Genomic DNA, 14,185 nt, shown 5'->3' on the forward strand with positions numbered 1-14,185 from the left:
GTGCCTCTTCTGCCTACCCTTAGTTCAGGCCCTGCCATTGCTCCTGATTTTAGAATGCGGCTGGGCAGCATGCTGCCCCTAATATCTTGCAGGCCCAAGCCCAATCCTTTGTGGCCTTGCCACAAATCTGGGCCTGTTCACATAGTAGGTGGCAAGTGCCGAATTTGTATTGCGGGCGCCCCTAGGTCGCGTGGTCCCGCACCGCCCGCACAGGGGTGATCCTGCCCCTCCGGGGGTCCACGAGGGCGGCAAAGAGGGCCAGGGCGCTAGCACAGAGAGCATAATTGTGCCCCTGGTACCGTAAGTCCAAATGCCGGAGCACTGGTGCTCCTCAGCAGGCGGCCGGTTGGCGCGCTGCCCCTAAAAGCTTGCCGTCCTAGCCTTGCCACAAATCCGGCCCTGTAGGTGGCTATTTCTTGTCATTTTTGTTTTTGTATAAAAAATATTGTGCATTTCTCTATATATATTAAATATTATTAATAGTATTAAATTAAAAAAATCATAACATGGCAAATTTTAGGGGGTACTAGAAAAATTTTCCTTTTGTAAATTAATAAAATAAATTCTGTGAAAGTTCTTTTTCTTCTTTATAAATAGTTCAATGTTTGTAACTGGCTTCTATACTTAGAGGACAGGTATAAGCCAATAATTATATAGATTCCTCTGCGTGGTACACTAAAATATATTATATTTCTGATCCTTAGGTGAAGTCTGTTAAGGTCACCATAAACACTGGGTCTCTTGGTCAAAGAGAACTACTCAGGCCAGTACTTTCAAAACTGTGGAAAAAGCTCCAATCTCATCTCCCAAAAAACTTTTATTTTTCCTAGATTTACTTTGATATCCTCCCACCATATTCTTTAAAAAGAGAAAAATATCTACAAAGTAATATAGTGTATAAGTAATTGCTATCAGGTGCACACTTCAGTCGTACACTAATAGGGGTGGTTTACCTTTAAGTCAACTTTTAGTATGTTATACAATGGCTAATTCTAATAATTTTTTTCAATTGGTCTTCATTATTTATTTTATATAGTTTTTGGCTTCTTCTTATCACTCTTTACAGCTTTCAAATATAGGTCACTGACCCCATATAAAAACAAATGCTCTGTAACACTACATATTTATTGTTAATGCTACTTTTTATTACTCATCATTCTATTCAGGCCCTCTCTTATTCACATTCCAGTTCAATCAATACATGGTTGCTAGGGTAATTTTATCACTAGCAACCAGATTGCTGAATTTGCCACTGGAGAGCTGCTGAATAAAAAGCTAAATAACTAAAAAAACACAAATAATAAAAATGAAAAACAATTGCCCATTGTCTCAGAATATCACTCTCTACATCATACTAAAAGTTGATTTAAAGATGAACAATCACTTTAAATGCTTGCGGATGCCTTCCACTGATGGTTGCATGCCATCTAGCGTAATTTGTTTGTATTACCTCTGGTTTGAAAGGATACAGTCGAGGGAAACATGAATTTGTAGTACAGGGTACCTTTTACTCTGTGAAATTTTACTAATCTAAAGTAATTACATTAAACTCCTCATTTTACACTGAGGGGCACATTTATCTAGGGTCGAATATCGAGGGTTAATTAACCCTCGATATTCGACCGTCGAAGTAAAATCCTTCGACTTCAAATATCGAAGTCGAAGGATTTACCGCTATTCCTATGATCGAATGATCGAAGGAATAATCATTCGATCGAATCGAACGATTCGAAGGATTTTAATCCATCGATTGAAGGATATTCCTTCGATCAGAAAATTGTTAGCAAGCCTATGGGGACCTTCCCCATAGGCTAACATTGGCCTCGGTAGGTTTTAGGTGGCGAACTAGGGGGTCGAAGAATTTTTTAAAGAGACAGTACTTCGACTATCGAATAGCCGAATAGTGTACGATTTTTAGTTCAAATTGTTCGATTCGAATTCGAAGGTCGTAGTCGAAGGTCGAAGTAGCCCAAAAAACCATTTGAAATTTGAACTATTTTTCCTCTATTCCTTCACTCGAGCTAAGTAAATGGGCCCCTGAGTATAACGTCACAAGTACAATCATATCAACAAAGACTGCTTTGAGCCCTCAGTAAATATGTCTGACGGGCCCAGGGCCGCCATCAGAAATCACGGGGCCCCGTACAGCAATATTTTCTGGGGCCCCCTGGTCCCAGCCCACCGCAGATCCCGCCCACACCACAGTAAAAAGTACACAAAGACACCACTGATAAAAACAGTAAACCCCCTCGCTCACAAATGATAAAAAGCCATTAGTGTCATAATTTAAAAAACACAAAAATACGCAGCAGGGGTCCCACAGAAATGTTTTTTAAAAAAAACATTAGTGGTCAGGCCCCCCCTACAAGTTAAAAGAAATCATGGTGGTCAGGACCTCCCTATAAGTTAAAAAAAATTATTGGTACCAGGTAGGGTTGCCACCTGGCCGGTATTTTACCAGCCTGGCCAGTAAAAATTATGGTTGGTCCCAATGTTATTAATAGGAAAAAAAGATAAATATATAGGAAGGCTGATATTTTTTTCCAGAAATGTTGGCAACACTATTGCCAGGGGCCCCATAAATGTTTTTTTAAAAAAACATTGGTGGTCAGGGCCAAAAACGATTGGTGCCAGGGGCCCCATAAATGTTTTTTTTTTAAAAAAACATTGGTGGTCAGGCCCCCCCCTACAAGTTAAAAAGAATCATTGGTGGCCAGGCCCCCCTATAAGTTAAAAAGAATCATTGTATAAATTGGCATTGCACACTCTGAATATAAAACAAACTCTGTACATATGCTTTTTGGTAGCTACATATAATATCACAGTGCATAGCTAGGCAAATATTAAGCACAACATACACAGCACTGCTTTGTCTCTCTCATGTTTTGCAAGCTCCAGGCTGGTGACACTCAGCTCTCTTTCTGCCATAGAGAAAGGAGTCCAAACAAGAACAGTGTGCATACAGGGGCAGGATGGAGCCTGCTGAGTGATGTAAGAAAGGGAGAAGCTGTCATTGGTTGAAAAGAAATGGGGCAGGACGAGATTGCAGAGTTTAGGGATTGTCTACCAATTCCTTACTGCTCATGAAAACTCCAGTCGTCCATTGTGTCACATCTTGAAATTGAGTTTTCTGATTGTGGCATTTGCAGATAATCCCTAACTTCGCACTTTTCCTCCTCATACTATTTTCGGCTCAGCTACGGGTCTTCAGCATAGCCGGGTACCCCTTTTAGCCCCGGCCCGTTCAGGTGTATCCCCTATGCCTCCCTGATGGCGTCCCTGGATGGGCCCACCCCGCTGTATTCTATTGGACGATTATTCTAGAGCAATATCCCGTGTTGCGTGATGACGGAGGTGTCTGTGCTTTAGAGGATTAACTGTCAAAGAGCGCAACGGGAGAAAGGAGGATGGAAGAACCGGAGGAAGAAGAGGCATGCGAAGGGGGCTCTGAAATAGGAGCAGAGGATGCAGGAGGAGACCTCGAAGCAGGTGATATTATATTGACCTTGGCAGCTGATGCTCATAGTGTGTTAATAGGATGCATCCATCCCACAGCCATAATACTGCCGTACAGAGCACACATATTTTTAATTGCTGTCCTCATGACCATGTTTTGACAGCGGGCGATGTAAGGCATATAGTATGCTTGGTAAGCATTGCTTCTCCGTGATAGAAATCCATTGCGGGACTCGAAAATACATTAGAGGGCTCTTGGCTGATGGCTTCTGGCAAAAATAGGCAACTGGGTATGTTTGGGCAGCTGGTTATGATGAGAAAAATTGGACATGTTTAGTTATAAGGTTGTGTGAATTATTTCCTAAGTCATCTATTTTTAGGTTTAATATATACATGTAAATGATGCTCCAACCATATTATGACTTCCTTTTTGGCCAACTCTTCAGGGTATCCCAATGACTGGGCTACTGAGATGGATACCAAACAACTGCCTATTTATGTCGCTGGCCAGAATTCCATATGATTAGGGGTAGCCCATGTGTACCTTTTTAATGAAATTAATCAAAAATCTCCCCAGTCGTCACTGGAGACTTGCTATATAAATCTGGCACCAGAGCTGGGGCATGAGGGTTATCCGATGCATTGTAGCGGAAGTGATTACAGACGTGACACCATACACAGCCGTGCACCTAATATCACTGCTGCAAACTCAGATCTGGTACCTAGGTAGCTTCTCTGCTCTTGCTCATCTGCTGATGCACCACGCATCACCATGCAGTTTGGACATATCTTCTTCAATTTGATAGGATGTTGTTTCAAATCAGAACTGCTTTCTGATTGGACTGGCAGGCTCAAAAAATAATAAGCACAATACTTGGAGGACTGCACCTTCAGATATGCAAGGTAACGAATTAGATAATGTATGCCATAGGCAACATATGCAGAGCTATGGAAATATTTTACATAGCAGAGGGTCTCCTCGATCCTAACAGATCTCATGGAAATAATTTCACTGGAAAAGAAGATGTCTGACAGCTTTACAATTACATGTTAGGTAGAAGCCAGGCATACATTGCTTTTCCAGTGCTGGTTCTGCCAAAACTCCAGAGATGCCAGCCAGCCAGGTCCACTAAATGTTACCAAATTTGTCACCACAGCTTCTAGATAGGTATGACAGTTTTGACATACAGCATTTTGTCATGTGATATCATGCAGTGACTTTTTTAACATTCCACCACACAGGAACTCATGAGTTAATAGACCCCATTATACCCTATAATGTCAGTGTCCATGGTGAATTAATAAACTGGTGCCATTATTCAAAAAGGGTTTTTTGTTCTTGGCCTAAAGTGTACAGGCCTGTTAGTTTGACATTGGTGGTATGAAAACTTGGCATAAGATACTGGAATACATTTCAAATAACAAAATGGTTTTACATACAATAAATCTTTCTAGACAAATGTAATTGCCTATAAGAAGTTAAGTAGAAACCTAAACATTGGGGTGGCAGTGCAAATGATTTACTTTTGTTAAAGCTTTTTACACACAGAAGGTAATTGATTAATTTAAGAAATGTTGGCCTGGAACATAATATTTGTACATGGGCAAAGAATTGACTGAATGATAGATTACAAAGACCAGTGCTGTTAGTGGAGTACCACAATTGTCTCTCCTTGGTCTTTATTTTTGCTGATACTATATTGTACAAAACATTGAGCAAATAAATACTGTCTTGCATAAAAAAGGACATTAACTTGATTGCCTTGCCTCTTTGTCTTTCTGTAATATGGATCTTCATACCTTAAGTCTGCTAAAAATTAATTTAAACATTAATTAAATCCTAGTTGGGATAAAGAACAAGGTGCTGTTTTATTATTACAGAAAAATATATTAAATATTTTTTTAAAAATGTAATTATTTGATCGAAATTGAGTCTATGGGAGATACAGGCTAATGGATAACAGATTTTGTACCTGTACAATAGAGGACCACAACTTTAAACCTAAGGAACTGAACTTTTATTTGAAGGCTCTAAAATGGTTCTTTGTGGTGAAAGCTCGAGATCAGCGAGGCTGTGATGGCAAATTCTGTTAATGCCTTAAAGAGTGGCTTGGATGACATCATGGACAGGTATAATGTCAATTTAAGTAATGATTGTTGGGGTATATGCTATCTTTATAGTAAGGACTGTGCACAGGTCCACTTCAAATACTACATATAAATTAGAAACATGCACAGCTTCTTACTTAAAACTTTTATTAGTGCATTTTAACCACAGTATAAGTATAATGTATAAAGTATAATCATACAAGTATAACGTCCCAGGCTACAGTAATTTCAGGTTCTGTAGTTTGTTTAGTATGTTTATATACAGTATATCAGTATATTTATATATTTCATATTTGTGAGTGTATCAATTAGTGTGTGTGTAAAAAAGCAGCCGCACTCACAGGACTTATCCAAAATATAAATGCTTTTATTTAGAAACTAACGTTTCGGCTGTGACCCAGCCTTTGTCGAAGTTGGGTCACAACCGAAACGTTAATTTCTAAATAAAAGCATTTATATTTTGGATAAGTCCTGTGAGTGCGGCTGCTTTTTGGGAGGACTACATGTTGAAACATCATGGCATGCACCCAGGCAAGGATAATCCACGTATCGTGAGTGCTGTGAGTTTGGGGAAGTATATATATATATATATATATATATATATATATATATATATATATATATGCGTCCTGTGGGTATCAGCACTCGATACTTGTATGAGTTTGAGGTGCAGGATCAAATTAATGATACAGGTGATGCAAGGATCAGCACACTCATTTGTAGAAAAGCAAAGTGTATTTTATTTCAACACAGCATTGTGTCCAACGTTTCGGTTCCTCCTGGGAACCTTTATCAAGGCACTGCATCCACTGCATCTATATATATATATAGAGAGAGAGAGAGAGAGAGAGAGAGAGAGAGATATAATCGGCACTCACCATTCACTTGATCACTTGCTGGGTGCTAACCAATCAATACTTATTTATTCACAGTCCATGAAAGCACTCACAGCAGACGCCATCCAGCGTGTATCAAAAGATTATTTATTGGTGCATGGTGTATCGACGCGTTTCGGCTCACGCGTCGATACACCATGCACCAATAAATAATCTTTTGATACACGCTGGATGGCGTCTGCTGTGAGTGCTTTCATGGACTGTGAATATATATATATATATATATATATATATATATATATATATATATATATATATAGTCCAAACTTCTCCCGTACACCGTTCACAATTATGAAGATCCAGGTGCCTCCACTACATGCTTCATCCGTATATATGAAAAAGAGTTGGAGCACACCGGTATTATAAACAAAGTTAAAAAAATCATGATTTTGAATAATGGTTTAAAAACAAGACTTTTCTATATTTATTAAATGGAAAAAACTGTAATTTTAAATTTCGGCCATGTAAAGCTTGCAAGGTCATGTAGAAGTCAACGGGAGCTGTCCTTGGCAAAATGTAAAGTATGTATTCAATTAGAGTTTTTACATTTTTGTTTTGAGCTTTTGATCTATTAAAAATGATGAATACACTGCCACTTTGAGATATTTGTATTTTTTTTCACGGTTTTATGCAATGAAATTTTTTGTATTTTTAATAAATACGTTCATATTTTTTTAAATTGTGAGTTTCAAAGTTGAAAAAAAAACCAAACATAATATCTAGTGTAAGTGATTTTAAAACAACTGGACCTACCTAGTAATCATTAAAGACAAAGCGATTCTGACACGTTCCTATAAAAATCATATGAACGTTAGTATCACTTTAAAGACCTTTTACTACTCATCTGAGCAGCTTCTTCAGTTCAACTGACTGGTGTGGGAAGTCCTCGACAAATAAACTCTCCCACTAATCCAACCACAATGGCAATTGTAACTCTTCAGAGAGGTCACATCTGAAACTCACAGAGGTGTGACTCTGTGGTGTTACTGTGATAGGATTACCAAGGTATCATGCAACTCCTAGAAACAGGTGTTACTTGTGAGAGTTGCGCCCATGATGCCTTATGGGAGAATTAAAACTCTTATTTTGGTATCTAGGCAGTGCTGTGTGTATGGCCTTAGACAAGTAAATACCTACTGATTTCAGAAGGCTTCACTGTCAATTGCTAGTGAAGGGCTTTTTGACTCCTTTTAGCCCTTCTCATCCTAACCAGGTTCGATTTCCCATTTCACTACTCTCCAAGTCCTACCCCTCAGAAGCCATGTTCCAATATCTTGCACTGATGAGATCTAACAAGATCGAAACAGGCTGTCTGCAAGTTTGGATACATGGCTCTCAACCAATAGGCTGTTTCTGTGCTATAAACCAGCAGTTTATGGGCGGCAAAAAAAAATTTTTTTTGACGCACACCACCGTACAAGTCTATGGGCTTCATTTCCACAGCGAAACAAGGCGAAAAAATTTGCCCATCCCTAGTCTCCACCCATGATGTCTTATTTTGGTATCTAGGCAGTGCTGTGTGTATGGCATGAGACAAGTAAATACCTTCTGATTTCAGAAGGCTTCGCTTTGCATGTCAATTGCTATTGAAGGGCTTTTTGACTCCTTTTAGCCCTTCTCACCCTAACCAGGTTCGGTTTCACATTGAAAATGGTGCAAACTCTCAAACAATCCATTTTAATTCCAGGCTGTGAGGCAATAAAACATGAAAAATGCCAAGGGGGGTGAATACTTTTGCAAGGCACTGTAAGTAAATATTGTCATTTTACTCTTTACCCTTGAGCCAAAATTCTGTAATGGTCTGTGTGCTCCCACAGATATAAATAATGCAGCGCTAACTGTGACAGCAAAAAGTGTGGGAGTAAAAGACAGAAATATGTCCATTGATTTCCTGTGACCATTGAATTCCTGTGACCTTAAATGTATGTATGCCCTTGGTTTGTTTGTTTGCACTGTGAATCATATGATCCCAGGGAGTGGCCCGTAATACTTAAAATTGAACATTTCTATTTAGGATTACCCAGTGTCACATACTACTAAAAAAGTATGTTTTTATGAAAATGGTTTATTTAGGTGAAGCAGTGTTTTATATGCAGGCTGTTTTATGCAATATATTTTTATAGAGACCTACATTTTTTGGAGGGGGTTAAATTTTCCTTTAATTGTGGATGCCAAATTAGATGTTGATGATGTAGAAGATGTAGATGAAGTTACTGAATCATTAATACTGAATCAATTGCACCAGCACACACAAGACTGGAAATTGATATCAGTAGCTGGATTGCGACCTCCAGGCCAACGTTTCGGTCCACCTTTAGGATCTTTATCGTCTTGATAAAGGTCCTAGAGGTGGACCGAAACGTTGGCCTGTTTGTAACGAAATAAAATTATGTTTTTAAGTAAATCCCAGTGTGCACTCATGCCTTTTGGACTTCTACTTATTCATGTTTACATATGAGTAGCACCTGGGTGATTTATCAATTCCAGTGGAGTGCAGATTACCTTGGACGTTTTTTTAGATATTTATGTACACCACGTGCATCACGTTAAGAAAAGTACCCCGGACAAAACTTCATAGTCCAAACTGTATGCAGAGACACGGAGCACCACAGGAATGAAGCAGAGTGTTGTAATAAAATTTCCAAAATTTATTAATCCATTAAAAACGGCACATCATAGTAGAAACATTTAAAGAACCATAGGCTTAACGCGTTTCGTGGCTATCCAGCCACTTTCTCAAAAGCACATCAGTTCAATCCACACTACGGTTTAAATTACAAACAAACCCTGCCCCTAAAAACATTTCACCCTCAGGACACCAATGCACAGTGTTTTAAACCCCAGTATGCTATGAAATAATAACTATATAGCAGTACTGGACATAGAGTGGATAAGGTAGAAAGGAAAAATAGTGAAAAATGTTTTTAGGGGCGGGGTTTGTTTGTAATTTAAACCGTAGTTTAACGTGATGCACACAGAGGAGAAGTCACACACCGTTTTGCTCCCAGGTAACTAATTTTGCGAACTAATTAGCTTGATATAACTGATCAAATGTTTTAGTCAACTTAATATCCAAAACTGTTATAAATGTAGTATTCCATTGAAACTCAAAATTGAGGGAAAATATTTTGGTTAAATCGTGTTGGAGGTTTATGCTAAGTGCTTCAGTTTTTGTATGGTTGATTGTGAGGCCCGAAATATCAGTGAATTTATTTAAAATGTTGAATAAATTAGGGGGAGAGATAGAAGGTCTTGTTAAAAATAAAGTTATATCATCAGCGAAAATGCTAAGTTTATGATGTTGACTAATATCTTTCATACCCAAAACATCTAGGTCGTTTCTAAAAACGATTGCTAATGGTTTTAGTACTAGATCAAAAAGTAAAGGGGAGAAGGGGCACCCATGTTGTGTCCCCTTTCAATATTAAATGAGTTAGAAGAATATGGTCCCACGTGAATTCTTGCCATTGGTTTATCGTGGAGTGCTTTGATCCATTTCAAGAAATTGTTCCCGGCCCCTCATTTTTGTAATAAAAATAGGGCCATGTTAAGGAATCAAATGCCTTTTTGATATCTAATTTTAAAAGCATAGGGGGGTACAGGTATTTTTAGCCCATGCTATTAATAAGATCAGTCTCCTTATAGCATCTGTTGTTTTCTGATAAACTCCACTTGATCTCTACCGCTCAAGTGAGGGAGAATTCGGCTAAGGCGAGTGGCTAAAACTTTAGCTGATATGTTTATGTCCAGATTCAAGATTGAGATTGGATGATAGTTCTTACAGTCTGTCAGATCGGTATCAGATTTAGGGATGGGGATAATTGTAGCCATAAGGTTTTGGGCTGGAAATTTGTCATCTTTGAGTATTTGATTAAACATTGTGGTCAAATAGGGAATAAGTATATGGGAGAACTTCTTATAATATAATGCCGGGAAGCTATCTGGTCCTGGTGTTTTGGGTAGTTTAAAAAGTTTGATAGCATCCTTAAACTCATCTGCCATAATCTCAGCATTTAGTGGTTGATATTGAGGGGAAGTCAAGGATGGCAAGTTTATATCTCTGAAGAAAGCTTATAGTTTATGAGTTGGGGGCACTGGTATAGCTTGGTAACGCTTTTTATATAAAGTGTGGAATTCCCGTAAGATCATTTGTAGAGTGCTTGTGACAAACCCATTAAGTTCTGATTTTAGTGATTGGGTTGAAGTGTAATCGGTTTCGGAGCATCCTGGCTAGGTTTATTAGTGTCATAGTGCAACCTCTGTTGGGTCCACTTCCAAGCTTTCTCAGTCTTATGAGTAAGAACTAAATTTAGTTTTGTACGGGTTTGATTAATCTGAGTGCGTAAGTCAATGTTAGCGATGTCTGCTTGTTGTGACAATAGATCGTTTAACTGTGAGGTAAGGTTAGTAATTTCTAGATGTTGGGCTTTTTTCCGCTGTGTACCCTATTGTATCAAGAGACCTTTTATAGTAGCCGTGTGAGCTTCTCTTAGAATAGTAGATAAAGGGGCTGAAGTAGCATTTTCTTTAAAAAAATGTTTTAAGAGAAGTTTCTACTTGGGCGAATAATTCTGACACTTTCAAAAAGGATTCATTCATGCGCCACTTAGTTAGGGTTTTGGGCAAATGGAGAAGTGTGATCTTCTATAGTATATATATCTGACAAAGTTATATTTAAAATTCTGGAGGACTGAGGTATTGTCACTAACCCTTGAGAGATCCAGATATGATCAATCCTCGTATATGCTGTAGCTTATAGGGTGGGGAGTAGTGAGTGAATTGCCTAACATCTGGATGTAACTCTCTCCAAATATCTACCCATCCCTCTGATGTACATAAAGTGTTTATTTTTGCTCCTTCTGCTGAAATATAAGGATGTTGAGGGGGGTAGCAAAACAGTTTGTCTATCCCAATATCTATCAAGAATACTATTAGTATTGCCTCCAATAAGTAGATGGCCCTCAACCCAGTGAGAAAGAAAGCCTAGTAAAGATTCAAAAAATTGTAATTGGGCATATATGAAACAAGTGTCCGTTTTACAACCGCTAGTAAAGTTTTAAGAGCTATATATCTACCACTGGTCTTTTCAAAGGCTTCTAGTATTTGGATTTGCAATCCATTTCTCATGCAAATTGCTACACCTTTAGTTTTAGTTGTACTATTAGCCATATGGACTCTCTGATAGTTTTGTGGAAGAAATCTTATCTTGTGGAAGATAAGAAGTTACTGAGAAATGAGTAATATATCTATTTGGAGAGCACTCTAATATTCTAAGGCTTTTGTTTGTTTTGACTAAATCCCTGAACATTATGGGATAATACCTTCACTCCCATTGTAATGGTAATAACAAGATAGCATACTTCTATATGGATGAACCTTGAAGTAAGGAGATAATGAATCACATAAAAAACATTTTGCATTCATACACTAAGTACCACTTTCATAGCCATTTAACACATTTTAAAAAGAAAAGAAAAAAAGGTAAAAGTAAAACAATTGTATTTACAGTTCAGTGGAACCGTCTACTGTTTAGTGAATTTTACCCTTCGGCCTCTTAGGCCGAAGGGTTACCCTTAGGCCCCGGGTAAAAATCTATTATGTTGGCCAATAATAATGATAATTACTGGACCCCTGGGTGGAAATATTGCTCAGAAGTTGTTCTACTACATGATACACTACCTCTGACACCACCTACAGTTTGGTGAGACTTTGCTTTATTGCTTTTCTCCTTCAACACCAAGGTTGTGCATTGTTGGTTTCGTGTGCTGTAAAACTAAACCACAGGCAGGAGTCTGCAAATTTTATTGCTAACCTGAGTCACCTGTCTCATCTGTGGAACTGAGTTACCTGACCCTTACCTGCTGCTGCGATATAACATGGATGTATAAAAATGGAATTTTAAAAGAATATAGTACAGACTGGCAGTTATCCTGGAAGCTTTCCATTTGTTGAGATGTCTTGTTTTCTTGAAAGCACGTCAGCGGCTGATTTTAATCCTCTGTCTACCTCTTTGCTAAGACTAAATCTATCCACTGTTGCCATCTCACCCCCCCTCCTTTTCTAAATCCTTTCACTTCTAATCCTGGTCTACATCTGTTCTCTGCTGATGATGGGTAGAACTATCCGGAAATATTGGCTAGAAAAAGGGGAAATGAAGGGACAGTTATGTGCATATGGGCCTATCTTATTGCACTGTGCTGTTTTTTTCCCTTTACTTTTAAAGATTTTCCAATTTTCATACGTATGCTGCATCTATTTGAAAACAAATTAGGAAAAGTAGAAGAAAAGGCAGAAAGGAAAGACGTAATCAAAAGAATCCTCCACGGGCAACAGTAAAGAAATGGTGGATTCATGATGAGTGCTTGGTATATAGAATCCAGGTAGTCTATATGTCCATAAATCTATCCATAATTTCATTTACAAGACAAGACCACCAAATTTGTGTGAAAAAGCCACTGTCTTGTTCCCACTGTGTAAAATATGTAGGATCAGACTTAGATGCATTACAGAGAGGAAGACTATGGATTTTGGACAAAGCAACTGTACCATTTGGAGATATTTTACATAGAACCGTGCTGTTTTCAACAGTGAGTTTCCAGGGCAACCTGTTTAGTTTTTAACAACTATAGCAGCTAAAGAATATTTTTTTTAATTGGCAGGAATAGTTAATGCCAGTTGTCTTCCCTTAGTGTGCCTTTCTTTTTCATTTACATGTATGGGACCTGTTATCCAGAATGTGCAGGACCTGGGGTTTTCCAGATAAATGATGCCATGATTTGGATATTCATGCAATAAGTCTACTAGAAAATCATGTAAACGTTAAATAAACCCAATAAGGCTTAATCGTATCTTAGTTTGAATTTAGTAATGTTTTATTATTACAGAGAAAAAGGAAAACATTTTTACAAATTTGGATAAAATGCAGTCTATCAGAGATGGCCTTTGCCTGATTCAGAGCTTTCTAGATCAGGCATTTCTGGATAATGGATCCCATACCTGTACATTTCTTGGTCAGACAGATTTCTATACACAGCATCACAGTTCCTATGTTTGAATAGACTGTAGTCCCTTATGTTATTGTCTCACATACTTGAATTTTGTTATCTCCACAGATATAGCAGAAAAAAAAGCTACTGTGTTGGAGGTGAGTTTCTTTTCTTCATGCTGTCACACTTCTATGTAGTAGTGATTGACATATATGAATATTTAACCATTCAGTGACAGTTATGATAATTTTTACCATATCTACTGTAAACAATGATGTGATCTTTATTGTGTTGTTTTCTTTAACTACATTTTATTGTATTGTGGAAGTTGTAGTTTATCTATAGCCTTATGAATAATATGCATTTTCTTAGGTTAATGTTACCCAGGTGTTTTCTCCACTGGTGGTAAAAATTTCAATCCATGCTTTGGTAAATATGCAGTGACAGGAAAGGCAATCTTAGTGTCATTTTAGTTTTGGCCCAAAAATGGGGAATTTCTGGCTAAAATCCACCTTTGGAGTGGTTTTCTCCCTTAGTTTCTTTCTTAGAGATGTTTGGTAATATATTATGGCACACAGGGGGATATAGTACATCACATGTCTTCTTGCCATCTTATGGTAATCACTTGCACCCAAGGGTAGACTGGTGTGTCAAGTGATTATTTCTCAAAAACACTGGATAATGTGTTTAATGTATCACTTTGTCACCTGCTGACTGAGCTAGAAAATGCTTTGGTGA

At 38.1% G+C, this 14,185-nt stretch overlaps 1 protein-coding gene across 5 annotated transcripts in view; it reads left to right on the forward strand.

Annotated features, from left to right (window-relative positions):
* The first annotated feature begins 3,086 nt into the window (after positions 1-3,086).
* Positions 3,087-14,185, forward strand: part of LOC108712206 (phosphatidylinositol 4-phosphate 5-kinase type-1 gamma) — a 56,209-nt gene continuing 45,110 nt past the window's right edge. For 3 of the 5 annotated variants that reach the window (XM_018254029.2, XM_018254037.2, XM_041561081.1), the window contains exons 1-2: positions 3,088-3,489; positions 13,574-13,605. In XM_018254029.2, the coding sequence (XP_018109518.1) occupies positions 3,408-3,489; positions 13,574-13,605 (114 nt within the window). In that variant the 5' untranslated portion in view covers positions 3,088-3,407. Of the gene's footprint in view, positions 3,490-13,573; positions 13,606-14,185 lie in introns of all 5 variants that reach the window. The other 2 variants (XM_041561072.1, XM_041561089.1) reach the window with 2 other exon arrangements.

This window comes from Xenopus laevis, chromosome 1L, assembly GCF_017654675.1.
Source record: "Xenopus laevis strain J_2021 chromosome 1L, Xenopus_laevis_v10.1, whole genome shotgun sequence".
NCBI lineage: Eukaryota > Metazoa > Chordata > Amphibia > Anura > Pipidae > Xenopus > Xenopus laevis.